Source organism: Micromys minutus (genome assembly GCF_963924665.1).
Source record: "Micromys minutus genome assembly, chromosome: 5".
Taxonomy (NCBI): domain Eukaryota; kingdom Metazoa; phylum Chordata; class Mammalia; order Rodentia; family Muridae; genus Micromys; species Micromys minutus.
Window position 1 is genome coordinate 79148160 of NC_137974.1, and position 19285 is coordinate 79167444.

The 19285-nt window shown below is 46.8% G+C and overlaps 1 protein-coding gene across 1 annotated transcript in view; it reads left to right on the forward strand.

Annotated features, from left to right (window-relative positions):
• The window catches only part of CNGA3 (cyclic nucleotide gated channel subunit alpha 3), a gene marked incomplete at both ends in the record, with an annotated part of 29861 nt that extends 13402 nt beyond the window's left edge, over nt 1-16459 (forward strand). Inside the window, 3 exon segments of the mRNA XM_080917537.1 lie at nt 7172-7276; nt 12226-12332; nt 15060-16459. Coding sequence (XP_080773663.1) covers nt 7172-7276; nt 12226-12332; nt 15060-16459 — 1612 coding nt within the window.
• Nucleotides 16460-19285: the final 2826 nt, after the last annotated feature.

The window sequence follows — 19285 nt, forward strand, 5'->3', positions numbered from 1 at the left end:
AGGAATTACCGTGGCTCTGTTGTTCCTTCATGGTAATGAAACCCTAAGACACTAGCCTGCTAGTCATCCCTCAGCAAGGCGAGGACCTTGGCCCAGAAAAGGACTCAATGGGACCTTTGCCCTCAGCACTTGCTTGCTTTTCAGGGGAAGGGCATCTAGAACTTTCTGCAGCTATTTGGGTTTTTTGGTTTTTTTTCAATGTCCTTTGTATAAACAAAGACTTCCTTAGCTGATTAAATCAATTTTCCTACAATCTCAGACTAATGGGGATGGTTGCTATATTCAGTATGTTTCCCAGTATGGCCAACAATTGGAAGATTAGGTGAGAACAACACAGGACAAGGTCTGGCTAACCAGAGACTCCTGGCCCCTCACCAGACGGCTGAGGGTGGCTGATGGTCGTGGTGATGTAGGATGGGAGGATTCATGGGGAGGGGGGTTAATTTTTGGAGGCCAAGTCCCAAGTGCAAAGCAAAATAACTATTCATGTAGATCTAGCCTTGTGGAATTAGGGCCCCTGGACCCCAGGAGCTGTATATATGAGTAGAACAATCCAGACACAAGCAACTAAGGCCTCATCTTAAATGGGGAGAGAGATAGCAGAGGAGGAGCTGGAGAGATGGCTCAGCAGTTAAGAGCACTGACTGTTCTTCCAAGAAAAATTTGAGTTCAGTTCCCAGCAGCCCCATGGTCATGGGATCCAGTGCTCTCTTCTGGTGTGTCTGAAGACAGTTACAGCGTGTATGTGTGTGTGTGTGTGTGTGTGTGTGTGTGTGTGTGTGTGTGTGTGTATCTATTTTTAAAAATAGCAGAGAAGAAACACACTAAGTCAGGCTGAGGCATCAGCAGCCACTGGCTCCCACTGTGGTCTTCTATGAGCTATGACAGTGACTGAGGACAGGCAGGTGCTCCATAAAACCACGTGGCCTTCTTTCCTTCTTTTTAAAGAATATATTCATTATATATAAGTACACTGTCGCTGTCTTCAGACACCAGAAGAGGGCATCAGATCTCATTACAGATGGTTGTGAGCCACCAGGTGGTTGCTGGGATTTGAACTCAGGACCTCTGGAAGAATAGTCAGTGCCTTTAACCACTGAGCCATCGCTCCAGCCCCACCCCTATCCCCCCTGGCTTTCTTACCTCTGGGTCGAAAACTTGTCCTGGAATAGCACTCATGAATTCTGCAACCGATAGCATCTACTTTGTATGAAACCGGCCAATACCCTCTATCACATCCTTGGGTAGATCATAGATGGGGCCATAGACCTGAAGCTGAGAGATTCCTAAAGGGGTTGAGAGCAGAGGAGACATAAGGCCAAGTATAGAGAGAGTTTGCCATTGGTTAATTTTCTGGCCTGCTGATTGGAAGAGAGGACACCCTGGAGAGCCATGTCCGGTCTGTGCAGATTATAATTCCAAGTAGCTGCTCCTTGGGTCGTGTGCTCCCTCCCCTAACCCCCGATGTAGAAGGTTCCAGACTTCCTTCACCTGAAAAGTTTGGCAGTACAGCAGGAAGAGGTCCCACTAAGCCCTGTTGTGATACCCAGCTCGTCCCCCTGCTCATGGGCAAACAAAAAGAAATTCTGGAGAGGATTCAAACCATTAAATCTTATTTACCCAGAAGCCTGGATTTAGCCAAGTGCTTTTTTTTCTCTTCCCCCAAGCTTTTTTGCCAGCCTTAAGTACACACATACACACACACACACACACACACACACACACACACACACACAGAGTTTGTTCCTCATAATAACCATGTCCTGTGAACACAGGGCAGTGAGCAGAAAGGCTGGGGAGAAGTGGGTGGGGCTGCTGGCATAGTTACCTCAGGCAGGATGGACCTGAGTCATTGAAACCATTCCCATCCCTGTGGTACTGCAGTCTCTGCCTCCCCGCAGGGCCTGGCCCATGGCCAGAAGGGGTGTGAACCCTTGGAGGAATGAGTACCTAAACTCCAGCCAAGCATACTAGCTTTCACTTTTCCAACCCCAGAAACCACCCCATCACCCCACTCCCCACCACCCCACTCCCTACCCCCACCCCACCATGACCTTATGCCTTACCCCACCACCATCTCACCCCACCCCCACCATCCCACCTCCTTACCCTTTCACCCTATTACCATCACCCCACCACCCCACCCCCTCACCCTCCCACCCTTGCATGGAAGCCCCACTTTGCCTCCCCCTTCTCCAGCTTACCACCTCCCCCCAGACACCATCAGACCATCTCAGAATTGTTCCTTTTGTTGGGTATCCATTGCCAAGGGGCGTAACGCAAGTCTGCATAATTTCTCACTTTTTTTTTGTTTTTATCATCTGGGAAGCCAGGGGGTTTCAGGAAATCAATCCTCTCTACCTTAACCCCCTCTCACTATATATTTGAGGGTGCAAATTTGGGGTTCCCTTGCAGAGCAGTGGGGTAGTCTCCTTCATATAAGGATGCGCGTTTTCTGTGCTACGACCTCCTGGTCCTGAGAACCAGTTGGCCCTGCTTTAAGGCCAGTTTGGGCCAAGTTCCAGAAAACCATCAGAGCCACCAGAGGAGGAAATTTCCTTCCTCTGGTGACCAGCCTCTTGAAAAGGTGACCTTCTGTGACAAGGTTCTGTCAACAGATGCTGAGCTGGCAGACAAGAGTAAGGTGTGTCAGGTCAGTCCTGGGACTGTGGGCAGGAGTGGAATCGACCACAGGCAAGTATGGGAGAGTAAGTCTGTGGCTTCTGCCTCTTAGGACTACCAGGGGTTCTCACCGAAGGTCAGGGGAAGCCATCAACATCGGAAGGAAATAGCCAATTGCTTGGCTTGCAGCAACAAAGGGCCAGAGCTTGCTGTTTGTTCCCAGTTTATTGAACAGAACTTTAATTCCCTTCAAGAAAGAAGGGCTTGTCTGCTTTATATAAACTATGGCAGCAAAGCCGTTGACTCAGATGCCATCAATCAAGAAAAACAAAATGATTTGGCCATAAAGCTGTGGCAGGGAAAGGCTTTCAGGGATGGAAGCCACGGATGGCTTGTGGAAGTCCTCATGCTGTGATCCTGTGGCTAGGATGTGGGCAAGAACTCAGGTAAAAAAAAAAAAAAAAAAAAAAAAAAGGCTGCCCCAGGACCAGTCATTTCATGGATCTACATTGCAGCCACAGACCACGGGATGAAACTGAACACTGCCACCAAATGGGGATGTTTGGGCATAAGTGACAATCCTCTCTTTGTACCCAGCTTCCCATTTCCAGAATCCTTTAAGTTCCCATATCTGAAGTAACTTCTCCCTTTGGGATCGAATTGCTCTCAGCTCAAAGCAGCTGTGTTTTGCAAGTCTGTATAATGTTTGGGCCAGTGCTGGGTAGGTCCAGGGGTGCAGCTGGATAGCACTGAGTTGACTCCTCAACAGTTGGGTAGCAAGAGTTTTAAAAAGCCAAAGCCTGTGGCACAGAGCCTCAAAGACCACCAAAGCAAACCCAGACTCTGCAGTGTTGAGAAGGCCCGATAAGCTTGTGGGAAGCGCCCTCTGCTGGTGACATTCATAAGACGGAGGACTTCGTGATTCTTGGCTGACAAATTGAAATGATTCTTTTGTTCTCATCCGCTGCCAAAAGATAAAATTATTTTTAATATCTCGATTCTGCTTTACCTATAATACTAGAATCAGGATCTACAAATCCAAACAGGATCTCAGTGCTGTAGCCTGCGCGGGCTAAGCAGCTCTAATGGCTGGGCTGCTCAGCCGGCTGAGGCTTAGCACTTTGTCCTATGTAAGGCAGATGGTCATAGGTAACAGGATGACACTCGGCTACCGTGACCAGCTGAGGCTTGGCTGTATGTTGAAGGCACTTTGCTAAATGGACCTTTCTGGGACTCCTACAAAAGTAGGCTATAGTTTCATACCTAAAAACTCCATGAGGGAAGGCAGCCTCAGGCTTAAGTAAAGTTATAACACTTAAAAATATAATTATTGACAAAATTTCAAAGGGTTAGACTGTTGACAAAACTCTTCTTCTTCCTCCTCCTCCTTCTCTTCTTCTTCCTCCTCTTCCTCCTCCTCCTCTTCTTCCTCCTCTTTCTCCTCTTTTTTCTTCCTCCTTCTCATTATTTTCCTCCTCCTCTTTTTCTTCCTCCTCTTCATTCTTTCCCTCTCCTCTTCTTTCTCTTCTTTTTCTTCTTCCTCCTCCTCATTATTTTCCTCTTCCTCTTCTTCCTCTTCCTTCTCTTCTTCCTATTCTTCCTCTTCTTTCTCTTTTTCTTCTTTATAAGCACAGGTCCATTAACCTAGTGAGGTTGCCACCCACAGTGGGCAGTCTCCCCTCATATCAATCATTAATCAGGACAATTTCTCACAGAGGTGACAACAGGTCCCATTACCCCAATTCAGACTCCTTCAAATGAATCTGGGATGTGTCAAGTTCAGTTAAACTTAACTAGGACAAGCGATTCCGAGAATTAGAAGAGTAGAAACGCTTTTTTTCTTCTTCTATCTCTTCCTCCTCCTCTTTCTTGCATGTGTGTATGTGTGTCTGTGTCCACGTGGGTGTGCACATCTGTGCATGTGGAAACCTGAAATCGATCCAGGTGTCCTCCTCCATCACTCTCACTGAACCCAGAGCTCACCAATTTGAGATCAGCTTGCCTCACACACATCTGTCCCTACCTCCTGGGCAGCTGCCATGTCTGCCCATGGGTTCTAGGACTCCAATATCTAGTTCTTGTGTGTGTACAGTGAGCTCTATACCCAGCCAACCAGTTCCACAGCCCTCCACAGCACTGTAAAGCTAGGTATAACTGCATTACAGCTAAGCTAACCAAAAACATGGGAACTGAAGGCCTACAGGCACAGGGATGTCTGCCTTCACTACAAACAAGGGGCAGGGGGTGGCTCCTCTAAAGCCTTCCAAGAGATCACAGCTCTGTGTTGGGAATGGTGAGACCCATTCATGACTTTCAATCTGCAAGTCATGTCTGCAAGGTAAGAGGTTCATCTTTTAAATGACACATTCAATGTGTCAAATTATGGTGAATAAATTTAACTATCATTTTAAACTCCTTAATGGTCCACTTATCTTGGTTTGGTTTATACTGGTTTGTCAGACAGTATCCTAATTAGCTTTATCTGGTTTATATTGGTTTGTCAGACAGTATCCTAATTAGTTTCACCTGTCACATGACATAGCCCATAGTCATGTAAGGGAGTCTGAACTGAGGGATTGCCTTGATCAGTTATCCCCACTGCAGCGTCTGTGAGGGATTGTCTTGATTGTTGATTGATCCAGCCCAATGTGGGCAGGACTATCCCCTAGGCTGCTGGATCTAAATGAGAAGCTAGCTGAGGAAGTCAGAGACAGAGGGGGGTGTGGAAGGAAGAGAGAGAGGGAGGGAAGGAGGGAGGGAGGGAGGGAGGGAGAGAGAGAGAGAGAGAGAGAGAGAGAGAGAGAGAGAGAGAGAGAGAGAGAGAAGAGCAGTACCTGCCCTGACCTGGAAGTGTAAACTGAAATAAACTCTTTCCTCTCCCAAACTGCTTTAAACCATGGTATTTGTCTTTGTTAAGGTTTTACTACTGTGAAGAGACACCATGACCAAATCAAGTCTTATAAAGGGCACCATTTAATTGGGGCTGGCTTACAGGTTCAGAGGGTCGGTTCATTATCATCAAGGTAAGAGCATGGCAGTGTCCAGGCAGGCATGGTGCAGGAGGAGCTGAGAGTTCTACATCTTCATCTGAAGGCTGCTAGCAGAATACTGACTTCTAGGCAGCTAGGATGAGGTTCTTAATGCCCACACCCACACACACCTAGTTCAACAGGGCCACACCTTCTGATAGTGCCACTCCCTAGGTGGAGCATATACAAACCATCACAGTATTTACCATAGCAACAGAGAGCAAACTAGAACAGTCCTGGTTATCGAAGGCTGGCCTTGAGCTCCATCCTCCTGCCTCAGCCTCCCATGTCCTGAGGTTACAGACATGTACCCCCACACATGACCTTTGCAGTCAGCTTTTAAACAGAAACCTACTCAGCTAATACACATGACATGTGATTTTTTAACCCCCTGCTTGCCATTCCCCCCTCAGTGCGTGGGTTTCAGTCTACAGCTTCTTGCTTCAAAAAATCTCCGGCCTCAGGCTGTGTGTAACTTCCCAGGGGCTAGTGAAAGTGAATGATTTTTGTATGACATTAGCCCGGGTCACTAATTTCTCAACACCTCAGTGGAGTGATACCATTACCTCGATGAGTCACAGTGAAATCAGTATCTCCCCTCTTCTCACAAATGTAGCGAGAGGTAGAGAGAGTCTGAGGACACGTACTCCAGGGCTTCCAAGTCCAGAGACACTGAGAGCTGTCTACAAGCACACTCCAGTCTCCATCCTGTAGAAGGTGTGGGTGGTCCCTGGGAACCCGCATTGCCACAGAGCTCCCCCCAGGATTCAATTGCTTCCTGGCCAGCACTCAGTCAGCTGCCTTTCATTTCCAGATCAAATCCTGGTCTGGAATGATGCCCTGGGGCATGTGGAAACACATCAATCAAGACTTTATAACTATGGAGGTTGGATTGGGAGGGAGGGACCTCCCGGTCTTCTTCCTCATTCTCTATGACCCTGTTGAGCTCAAAAGATCCTGTTTCAACCTCCGTTTCTTCATCCCTGTCTTAGTCAGGGTTTCTATTCCTGCACAAACATCATGACCAAGAAGCAAGCTGGGGAGAAAAGGGTTTATTCAGCTTACACTTCCATATTGCTGTTTATCACCAGAGGAAGTCAGGACTGGAACCCAAGCAGGTCAGGAAGCAGGAGCTGATGCAGAGGCCATGGAGGGATGTCACTGACTGGCTTGCTTCCCCTGGCTTACTCAGCCTGCTTTCTTATAGAATCCAGGTCTACCAGCCCAGGGATAGCACCACCCACAATGGGCTGGGCCAGGGATGGCTCCACCCACAATCGGCTGGGCCCTCCCCCCTTGATCACTAGTTGAGAAAATTCCTTACAGCTGGATCTCATGGAGGTGTTTCCTCAACTGAGGCTCCTTTCTCTGTGATAACTCCAGCTTGTGTCAAGTTGACACAAAACCAGCCAGTACAATCCCCAACCTAAAATTCCAGTCAGGTCACTAAGTTAACAAAGGCCTTTAGATCCCTTACTGAAGCCCTTTAATACATAGAACCATCTGTCTGTTTCCTGCAGGAAGAAGGACCCCTTTGTGGTGGATCCCTCCAGCAACATCTACTACCACTGGCTGACAGCCATCGCCCTCCCTGTCTTCTATAACTGGTGTCTACTTGTGTGCAGGTAGGCGCTGGATCAGGGACGGGGGGAGGAGAGGGCAACAAATTGTCAGAGTGCTGAGTCTCACCAGAGAAGAGTTTTTCTCTTCTTAACCACCACAGAACTCTGTTGCCTTAGGTCAGTGGTTCTCGACCTTCCTGACACTGTGACCACCCCCTCCAACCGTAAAAGTATTTCACTGATACTTTGTAACTGTAATTTTGCTACTGTTATGAATCATAAGGTGAATATCTGATATGTGACCCCTACTGGGGTCGTGACCCATAGGTTGAGAACCACTGCGTTAGGTTCTCCATCTGCAAAAAAAAAAAGGGGGGGGGGGGGCTTCACAGAGGACTCTGAAGAAGCTCTGAACCACGGGTGAGAAGGGCCCCAAGAGGGTTCAGACACTCTGAAATCTGTGTTTGGGCTTTATAAGGAAGGGCCGAGCTAGCCACTGTTCTGAGGGGGTTAGGGAAGCATTTTTGGGTCAGCCTGCGGTTAGGTACGCATTCAGTGATGATGCGGTAGGAATGCCTCTCTCTGAGTTACCCTGGGTTATTCTGGGCTCCTGGTTTCCTAGGCAGGCTGCTGTGCTGGAAACGTGGAAAGTTCCGCTACTCTTCTGAGGGTAGATGCGGATTTGGGGTGCATGCTAGAAGGGGCCATTGCTTTTCTGCAGAAGCTCGGAGGTATCGGGGTTTCCCCTGGGTGAGCTGAAGAAGGAGAGAACATATCCGGGACCTTTGCTAACAAATTACGCTGGGCTCTTGGGGTACAGAGGTTGGAGCCACAGGGCTGAGCTGTAACTTTCTAGTAAGCATCCCTTCCCCCACCGTGGGAAAACTGCTACTGTGGGTACTGGGGCAGGATGCTTCTCCCTTGTGGTTGGGCATGGAAGTGGCAGGAGCTGTGCAGGCCTTTGGAGCACTCTTAAACATGTTGCCAGGTACGGATATAGTGAAGGCACCCCCTCCCCAACAGATCTACAGGGCGCGGGCTGCTGAGGGGATAAGGGGCTCCCACTACTCTCTAAAGGTAAGGAAGGGATTCAAAAGCCCTTTCTAGCAGGACAAGGATACAGGTTTATAGCCCCTCCAAGACAAGGCACAGGGTGAGGGATGCCCCCAAGTAAGCCTATGAGGAAGTCCCTCAGGGGCGGGTCTCTGTACTTGTGCAGGGAAGCTGGACTGGACGAGGTCAGGGGATCTCCTGAGCCAACCAGGATACAGCCGTTTGAGGGTGACTGCACCTTCTGGTTTACCATGATGCAGCAGAGCGTCCTCTTTTCTTTGAGTAGCCAGTGAACTTTGGAGTGTTCCTGGGAAAACCTGTAAGAGACACGGCTGCCCTAGGAGGATGCGCAGTGACTCTTAGGACGGCACTCCTCATCCGGGATGCAGAGAGTGCCTGTGTTCCCTGCAGCTAGTCAGCTTTCTGCTGGTGCGACAAAAAGTACTTACTGTAAGAGAAAAATCTTATTCTGCCTCAGAATTTCAGAAAACCCAGACAACTTAATGGCTACTTAATGTCACTGGGCCACTTACGAGACAAGGAAGAAGGAAGCATAGAGGAAGAGAACAGGCAGGGACCTAATATTCCTTTTAAAGGCAACTCTCCCAACCCTTGACCTACCAACTAAAGGTTCTACCACCTCCCAGGCATGCTACAGACTGGAATTGGGGGCCAAATTAACAAATTCATGGCTCCTAGTTCACAGGGTATTTTTAAAATATTCTCATTTTTAAAACTGGAAGTAGCTGAGAATTGTTAATGGACAATAGTTCAGATTCCCTTATATAGATAGATGGTTTTAAAAAAACGTCAGAAATCCATAAATTATTTATTGTTATTTAATATTTAATATTACTTATCTTTTGTTGAGACATATCTGCTCCTTATAGTTCCCCTTTGGTGGATTTAACAATGACAGAAACTGCCTATTTCACCTACAGACTAATACTGCCCAGAAAGAGACACATTGTGCAGAATAGTAAACTGATAATCTTTGCTGAGCCAAAACTATCAGCCTTCAAGATTTCTGCATTAGTCTGTTAGTTGATCCTGGGCCAGAAGGCTGAAGACTTGCTCTCACATGTTGCTTATGGGGGACAGCTAGTGGAGATTTGTCTCTACAACCTCTCTCAGCTTCCTATGTTTATAGACATTTGGCCATTCTCAGATTTCTGACAGAGTTTAAGACTAATTTAGTTTTATAGCCTACCCAAGCTAATTAACTTTGAGAGAACCGTCATTTAGATGATTTACAAATGGTAATAGTTGTATACAGCTTACATTTGAGAGAAAAGGTTTTTTTTAAGTAAATAGAAAGGGTAATATGTAGGTCGATGGCAAGGCGACACATGATTGGACAGTAGAGAGTGGGCGGGAAGCTGAAAAAGTGGAAGAGGAGGAGAAAGCAAGAGATTCACGATGGAGGCGGCAGAGGAGGATGGTTCAGATCAAGGTGAATCAGATAGGTTTTATCTTGTTTAGGTGGGCAGTTTATATCTTTATTAATTGACAGTGAATTTATTTTTTAGATATACTATAGATTGGGAATTTAACATATAAGTCTGCTTGATAAATTACTGATTGTTGAGTCATGTTTCTACTGGGCTATGGAGGACAGTGTGTGAAAGCAATGGCGAAGAGGTAGCTGGAACCAGGAGTTCCAGCTCTGTTGCCCATGTGAGCTGGGCGTGTGCAGGCCCATGGAAGGAGATATGTGGGTACCAGGCTTGGGAACTAACTTCCTAGGGGATTGCAGTGGCTCCACACTACAGCAGTTCCTGTGGAGTGAGAAGGAGGGCCAATAGCAACAGGTTCTTTTTTATTTATACTGCAATGAGGGGGGAGGGTATTCACCACCTGTCTTAGTTAGGGTTTCACTGCTGTGAACAGACACCATGACCAAGGCAACTCTTATAAGGACAACATTTAACTGGGGTTGGCTTACAGGTTCAAAGGTTCAGTCCATCATCATCAAGGTGGAAGCATGGTAGCATTCAGGTAGTTGTGGTGCAGGCAGAGATGAGAGTTCTACATCTTCATCTGATGGCTGCTAGCAGAATACTGACTTCAGGCAGCTAGGAACAGGGTCTTAAAACCCACACCCACAGTGATACACCCACCCCAACAATGCTACACCTACTCCAACAGAGCCACACCTTCTAATAGTGCTACTCCCTGGACCGAGCATATACCAACCATCACACCATCCATAGCATAACACCACACAAGTGGATGTGGAAGTTTGGAGGTTAGGTCTCTGCCTGTCTGAGGGTCTGTGAGGCTGGTGAATGGAGAGAACATGGGAGGGCTCCTCCTGGCAAATAAGCAAAATGGCAATACTGCTCTTGACACGTGATCTAGACTCTAGGAACACAGTTGTGAGTCAATGTTCTTCTTCTGAGTGTGCAGAAGACTTAAATGACTGAGCAGCCAGCTGCTCTTCGGGGGTGAAGAGGAAAGCTTGGGGTGCTGTCTGTGAGAAACAGCAAACAAGATGTAGAAGGTGGGAAAATATCCTCTCGAATATTTTGGAATATGACTCTAGAATGAACAGGTTTTTTATCCCTTTACCTAATGTCAATCCCAGTTTTTTGTTTGTTTGTTGATTGGTTGATTGATTTATTTATTGATTATGTGGTAGGGTAGGTCAGTAGGTGAGTGAGAAACTGTTGTTTCAGTGGTTGTTTGGGTGGTAGTTCAGTTGTTTGTGTGGGTGGGTGTTTGGGTAGTTGATTGAAAAACTGTTTGGGTAGTTGGTTGTTTCAGTGGTTGTTTGGGTGGTAGTTCGGTTGTTTGTGTGGGTGGCTGTTTGGGTAGTTGACTATTTTGGTGGTTATTTGGGTATTTCTTTGGTAGTTTCAGGGGCTGGTTGGGTAGTTAGCTGGTTGGGTGGTTGAGTGGTTGTTAGGGTAGTTGAGTGGGTGGGTAGTTGGTTGGGTTGCTGAATGGGTAGTTGTTTGTTTGGGTGGTTGGATAGTTCCGTGTTTGAGTGGCTGGGTGAATGGGTGGGTAGAATATTTATTTTTGCATTCTATCATTAAAATTTATGTTACACATCTAAGTCCTCAGCTCCTCTTCCTATGAGCCCAGTGACTGTGGGACAATATAATTTCTCTGAGACTGGAGTGATTTCATTGTATTGTTGTGGGACAGACTTTTCCCAGGGACACACAACACAGCACACACACACACACACACACACACACACACACACACCTCTTAACTTCAGAAATGGAACCAATGACTCCAATTTGGTGAGCAATGAGTTTTATTGGAATTATTTACAGGAATCTGGGTGAAGGGTTACTTGCAGGAGCAGAAATGACTCAAATACAGATGTATCACCAAAGCCCACCCCTGCATGGGTGGCAGCTCATGAAAGCTGGAAATCTGATGTGCATTGCACAGGCTACAGGCAGCTCAGCAGATTGGAGTCCTTTCTCAGGGTCTCTTTTCAGTGGCTTCAGAGCCTCCTCCAGGCAGCTCATCAGTCTTTATTTCTTCTAAGAAGTTCAACTGGTCTCCTCTCTGCTTCTTCCAGGCTGCTTGACTTACTGAAATTTTCTTTATTCCAGCTTGGCTTTCCCGAAGGTGACTCTCAGCAGGCTTTACCATTTACATACTTCATGGGGAGAAAGGGTCTTAGTGAATATGCTCAGTTTCAGGGACTTCCTGAAGCTACTTTGAATTGTTTACTTCCTGTCTTAATGAGCATCCATGTAGTATTTCACCTCTCTTCAGGATATCTGTTGTTTCACCTCTCTATAAAAATCCTGTCTTAAGAGGGTTTCGTCCAGAGTAGAAGGCTTGAATCTCAGAGGAAAGTGCTATGTAACATGTATGACCCTGCAGGAATAATGGCCACAGGTTACAATGCGCCTAGTCACAGCACAGAGCAGGGAAGGATCTATGCCCCGCAACTAGGCCATCCTGTCACATCTCACGCTTGGCTTTCTCAGGGCCTGTTTTGATGAGCTACAGTCAGAGCACCTGATGCTGTGGTTGGTCCTGGACTACTCTGCAGATGTCCTTTATGTTGTGGACATTCTGGTTCGAGCCCGGACAGGTAAGTGTGCCCCCAAGGACTTGACAGGACCAGGTCACAGGCCCTCAGTAGGGGGACCATAGAGCATTTAGGAAGATTAATGGTTGTGGACTTAATGTTACCTTTCTTTGATGTCGGGGAAATCTGGGTGCTGGTATCTTGATACTGAATCCTTCAGCAAGACCTGATCAGAGGTTAAGACACTTGGGCTCTGAAATCTACTGTCGGGGTGTTATACGAGCTGTTGGGATGGCTGTCTGGACCTCACTTATGTCTCCTGACACAATGCTAAACTGTCATATCAAAGGACCCTTCAGTACTGCCTGTGTGAAGTGATACTTGGTTCATCTTCCAAGTTCTTCTCCTCAGAAATGTGGAATGTCTAGAAAGCACTAATATGTCACTCTCAGGGGACATTTACTATTTGGTTCTATGATTATTTTTGGAGATTTTATTTTATTCTTTATAAAGTGGTATCTGTGAGTGGGTTTGTACATATGGGTGTAGTACCCATAGTGGCCAGAAGAGGGCATCAGACACCCTATAATTGAGCTTGAGTTACAGGCATTTGTGAGTCACATGTGTGCAGGAAACTGAATTCAGGGCCTCTGAGAGAGCAGCGAGAGCGCTCTTGTCTGCTGAGTCATCTCTTCAGCCCCTCGGAGAAGTTTTAACAGGTGAAGCAGTGAAATTCAAAACGGAGCCTAGGAAGATGAGTTCTTTTAAGCAGTCTCTGGTCGGGGTTCAGACACTCCTGTGCTTGAGAATTGGGGCTGCTCAGCTTTCGGGGATCTCTTTCTAATGTGCATAAATATATTACCTCACCTCGTAGAGGCCCCTCTTACTGCTGCTAGGATTTTGGGACTACCACCCACACCGCTATACTCACTGGGAACACACTGATTCGCACCGCAAGGCAGAGCCCCAACTCACACGTGCTCTCAGCTTGTCTTGCTTTCCCAGTACAGGAAACGAGAAGCAAGGTTGTCTCCACCTTACTGATTCAGAAACCAAGGCCCCGAGTCCACATTCACACCCCAATCAGGCAGAGTGGCAAAGCCCTGCTCCCTCCCACTGGTCCCCAGTGAATTAACTTAGAGGACCTCCGACACACAGCCTGAGGTAGTCACAGTAGTGTGCACATGCGCCGTGCTCTGACAGCCTTCACTAAAACCTTGTCTCAGGCAAGCCTCAGGGCTACACCACGCCCTCACTCAGACGTCAGCCCCGCCCCTTCTGTCACTTGGATAGTTACTGTCTTTGGCAATTAGGAGATTCGGCAGGAAGCTGGGGAGATAGAGGTCAAGAAGCCAGGTGTCCATGATCACAGATGCAAAAGGAAAAAATCTTCATAAAGATTCTTCAGAAGAATCATTAAATGATGAGGAAGTCTCAAAGCCAGGATGCTATGCAAAGCACTCCATACACACACACACACACACACACACACACCATGTCTATTCAAAGTACTCCACACACACACACAGACACACACACACACAGACATACACACACAGAGACACACACACACACCATGTCTATTCAAGGTACTCCACACACACACACACACACACACACACACACACACACACACACACACACACCGTGGCTGCATAAAACACTCCATAAACACATGCACAAGCACCTGGAGACCCCATCAACCAAACAGATAATATTTTGAAAAAGCGTTCTGAGCTGAACATTTAGAGATTTTATTTCTCCTGGTCATTATCCCTACACAACCTAATAAGTAGCGTTTATGCTTTTTTTTGTCTTGGGCTCTATAAGAAACCTAGAGAGGATTTAAAATAATGAAGAGGATATGCATAGGTGATGTGCAAACATAACATCATTCTATAAAAGATACTTAAGCATCTAAGGATTCTGGTTCCCTTGGAAGCAAAGAGATTAAGGGATCCTGGAATTGGTCGTTTATGATGACGGCCTTAATTGTCATTTGTAGCTAAGGAGCTAGCAGCCATGACACCTTGAACTTGTAAAAGTGCCTCGTGGCTTAAGCTCTGGGACACAAGCCCAGCACTGTTTCACTGAACACTATTACTGGTGATTCCAGCCTCGCGGGCTTTGATCTGGGCCTTGGAAGTTTGATGATTAATATTTTCAGGCATACAAACCGTGAAGAGAGAAGAACATCAGGAAAGCTCACGTTCCCGCACCCGACCTCGGCACGTTTGTCTTTTAAATTTTAATCCTCATTCCTTGCTATCATCTCACATCCAGTCTATTTTCTTTTTTTAAAAAAGATTTATTATATATATGTACACTGTCGATGACTTTAGACACACCAGAAGAGGGCATCGGATCCCATTACAGATGGTTGTGAGCCACCATGTGGTTGCTGGGAATTGAACTCAGGACCTCTGGAAAAGCAGTCAGTGCTCTTAACCACTGAGTCATCTCTCCAACCCCAGTCTAATTTCAAAGCCGATTAATTTATAGCATTTAAACCTAAATGGAGGACTGGGGATGTAGCTCAGTTATATAACCCTAGCTTATGGAAGGCCCTGGTTCTATTTCCAGCAGTGAAAAGAATCAAACAGAAGAGATTAAAACATTATTTTAAAAAAACCATGGTGAGTGTCTGCATTAATGTTAATTATGTCTAATACTGTTTCTCTCTCACACACACCACTGTGTCTGTTCTGTAACCATGATGGGATATTATCTTTCTGTAGACAGTTTAAGCCTCTTTAGCACCCAAGTGACTGTCCCCTTCTCCTTCCTTAGGTTTTCTTGAGCAAGGCTTAATGGTCAGGGACACCAAGAGGCTGTGGAAACATTACACAAAGACCTTGCACTTCAAGCTGGACATCCTGTCTCTCATCCCCACAGACCTGGCTTATTTAAAATTGGGCATGAACTACCCGGAACTGAGGTTCAACCGTCTCCTGAAATTCTCCCGGCTTTTTGAATTCTTTGACCGCACAGAGACAAGGACCAACTACCCCAATATGTTCAGGATAGGGAACTTGGTTCTGTACACACTTGTCATCATCCACTGGAACGCCTGCATCTACTTTGCCATTTCCAAATTCATTGGTTTTGGGACAGATTCCTGGGTCTACCCAAACACCTCCAAGCCGGAGTATGGACGTCTCTCCAGGAAGTACATTTACAGCCTCTACTGGTCCACCTTGACCCTGACCACCATTGGGGAGACCCCACCCCCCGTGAAGGATGAGGAGTATCTCTTTGTGGTCATAGACTTCCTGGTGGGTGTCCTGATCTTCGCCACTATCGTAGGCAATGTGGGCTCCATGATTTCCAACATGAATGCTTCCCGGGTAGAGTTCCAGGCTAAGATCGACTCCATCAAGCAGTATATGCAGTTCCGGAAGGTAACCAAGGACTTGGAGACTCGGGTTATCCGCTGGTTTGACTATCTGTGGGCTAACAGGAAGACAGTGGATGAAAAAGAAGTGCTCAAGAACCTCCCAGACAAGCTGAAGGCTGAGATCGCCATCAACGTGCATCTGGACACGCTGAAGAAAGTCCGGATCTTCCAGGACTGCGAGGCGGGGCTGTTGGTGGAGCTGGTGCTGAAGCTTCGTCCTACTGTGTTCAGCCCTGGGGACTACATATGCAAAAAGGGGGACATTGGAAGGGAGATGTACATCATCAAGGAAGGCAAGCTGGCTGTGGTAGCTGATGATGGTGTCACCCAGTTTGTGGTCCTCAGTGATGGCAGTTACTTTGGGGAGATCAGCATTTTAAACATCAAGGGGAGCAAGTCAGGGAACCGCAGGACAGCTAACATCAGGAGCATCGGTTACTCAGACCTGTTCTGCCTCTCCAAGGATGACCTAATGGAGGCCCTCACCGAGTACCCGGAGGCTAAGAGGGCTCTGGAGGAAAAGGGTCGGCAGATTCTGATGAAGGACAACCTAATTGATGATGACCTGGTCACGACCAGGGCAGATACCAGGGACATTGAGGAGAAAGTAGAATACCTGGAGTCGTCCTTGGACATCCTGCAGACGAGGTTTGCCCGACTCCTGGCTGAGTACAGTGCCTCCCAGATGAAGCTGAAACAGCGGCTCAGCCAGCTGGAGAGCCAGATGAACAGGGGGGATCATGGCGTCTCACCTGACAGGGAGAATTCCGAAGATGTTTCAAAAGCTGACTGAAAATGCAGGTGGCTCTGCGTCCCGCTCCCCAGGGCCAGCTGTCAACGAGACACTATACAGCCTCAGGGTAGAGGATTTGGTTGTGGCTTTACCTCAGCACTACTCATCTTTGGGTGTAGTGTGAAGGCAAGGGAGAGCCTAGGTTTCCTCACCTATGAAATGGGACTCATGGCTGTCAGCCCCACAAAATTCCAGATTATCATGAGGTCTGAGTGATACGTGGCAAGGGTTGCAGCTTTGGAAAGCGTGAAGAATTCCCAATCAAGTGTATGAACGTATGTGTGCGCGATTCTAATGTTCTTAATTATGTCTGTATATGGGTATGTTCGGCTGCCTGTGGAAGTCACGAGAGGGTGTTGGGTCCCCTGGGCTGGAGTTACAGGCTCTTATAAGCTCCCAGTGTGGGTGCTGGGACTCTGCCTTTATAGGATTATTACTGTGATGAAATACCATAACCAAAGCAAGTTACGGAGAAAAGGGTTTGTTCAGCTTACACTCTACACCATAGTCTGTCACTGAAGGAAGTCAGGACAGGAACTCAAACAGGACAGGAAGCTAGAGGCAGGAACTGATGCAGAGGCCACCAAGGGAAGCTGCTTACTAGCTTGCTAAGCCTGATTTCTTATAGAACCCAGAACCGCCAGCCTAGGAGTGGGTTGGGCCCTCCTACATCCATCACTAGTTAAGAAAATGCTCCACAGGCCTGCCTATAGCTGGGTCTTGGGGAAGGCATTTAGAGTCTCAGGTGACTCTAACTTCCCTAGTGTGTGCAATGGCTCTGGGTTAAACCCAAACAACCAATAAACAAGCAAAACTGAGAACACAGCAGGAAGCTACAAACACAACCTTATAACTTTACGTTTAACTTTACACAGGGCAGTTTGGGCTGTGTGTCTGAGCCCGGCATCTCCCTCATACACGTACTTACTGAACCCCTGGAAATGCTGACTTTGTAGTATCCCAGCATTTGTAAAATGGAGATCTCTTCAAGTCAGGGAAACAAAACTCCCTGCCATCCAGCCACTGTGACATCTGGCTGCCTGATGGGACAGCATGTCTCAGCTCTTCTCACTTCTCAGTGGACTCGAAGACAGCCTCCCTCCTTATCTTGGAAGTCAGACATTTGAATAAGGACTTCTGGCTGGCAATGATATAGAAATTGGAGGATTCCTAGAAACTGGCAAGCACTGGGTTTGGGCAGATTTGAGAAGGTTGCATGGTAAGATTACCCCAAGGACTCAAACTCTGATGCCAGCCCCGACTGTCACTATAAGAGTAGCGTGGTTCTACTGGAGTCGCCTGTCGCCACACATTCTAGCTCTAAGCGGGGAACCATGTTTAAGTAGAGGCTCTTAGGTGAAAAGTGGGCACAGTGGCCTGAGTTTTAAGAACAGACAAACAAGGCTACAGAGATGGTTCGGTGATTAGGAGCACTTGGTGTCCATCCAGAGGACCCAAGGTTGATTCTCAGCACCCAGTTCCTGGGTGTCCAACACCCTCATCTGGGTTCCATAGACACTAGACACACACACCATACAAAGACATCCACGCAGGAAAAACATACACACACATAAAATACTTTTTTATAAAAAAGCTGAAAACTGAGACTGAAAAGCTGAGACACATGGCCAATGTCCTTATAACTTGCACCTTTACCCCAAAAAAGCTTCAAGCCCCCAATGGAACTGCAGCCTCAGGCTCTTGGCCAAAAGCTTGTCTACTGCAAGAACTATTTTTTTAAACTAGCAACCAGAACTCCACAGTTTTTGCACTTAGGTTCTATGACTGTGAACCAAGACTTGGGTGTTCCATCCTTCACTTAAATGCAGACCGGAAGTTCTTCCTTCCCATTTTTGCCCCTTCTTTCTCTTTCCTTCCTTCCCTCTCCCTCCTCCATCTCCTCCTTTCTTTCTAAAAAGCAAAATTCTCCCAACCCTTTACTGGACAATGTTGACGTCTCAGTGGGTAGAAGCCATAATTTATCATTGAATCCTAATGTACTTCATACAAAAAATGCTCTATGTTCAATTATGCATTTGGGTCTCTTCTTGTGGGTCACATGGCCGTTTCTTGTGGGCATCTGATGCTTAATGCTTTTAAATAGCCAGAAGGTCTATTAAAGAGCATAGACTGAATTTCATATCATCAGCAGAATGTAATCAGCAATGTTGCCTATCTTATAACATTGAATATTTATAACAACGCATCCATTTTAACAGCTATCAACTATGCTCACATCTATATTTATATAGAAAAGATAAAGACCTGGATTAAAATGTGCTAAGGGCTTCTGCTTCAGCTCTATCATAAGGGAAAATTCAGCCCCAGGGTGCATCCCTAGGGGAATGGCTTCCCTAGAAAGACCAGGCGCCGATGAACTGGGGATGTAGATCTCATGGGAAGGCACACACAGCCGGAAGCAGAAGAGACAATGCCCTGGGTACACAGAGACATGAGCAGATAAAAGCAACAAAAAGGGGGGGCTATCAGGAGCTGGAGCGATAGCTCAGCATTGAGAGCACTGACTGCTCTTCCAGAGGTCCTGAGTTCAATTCCCAGCAACCACATGGTGGCTCACAACCATCTGTAATGGGATCAGATGCCGTCTTCTGGTGTGTCTGAAAAAAGCTATAGCATACTCATATAATAAATAAATAAATCTTTTTAAAAAGAGCTATCAGAATGCAAGAACAAATATATGGCCTACTATGTGTTCTACCAGAGAACATGCATTAGAGGGAAGGACAGGACAGACTGATCAGCAGAGATGGATGTGGACATTATCAGAGGATGGTAAGTGCATAAAGGAGCTGTCTTGCCCCCCCC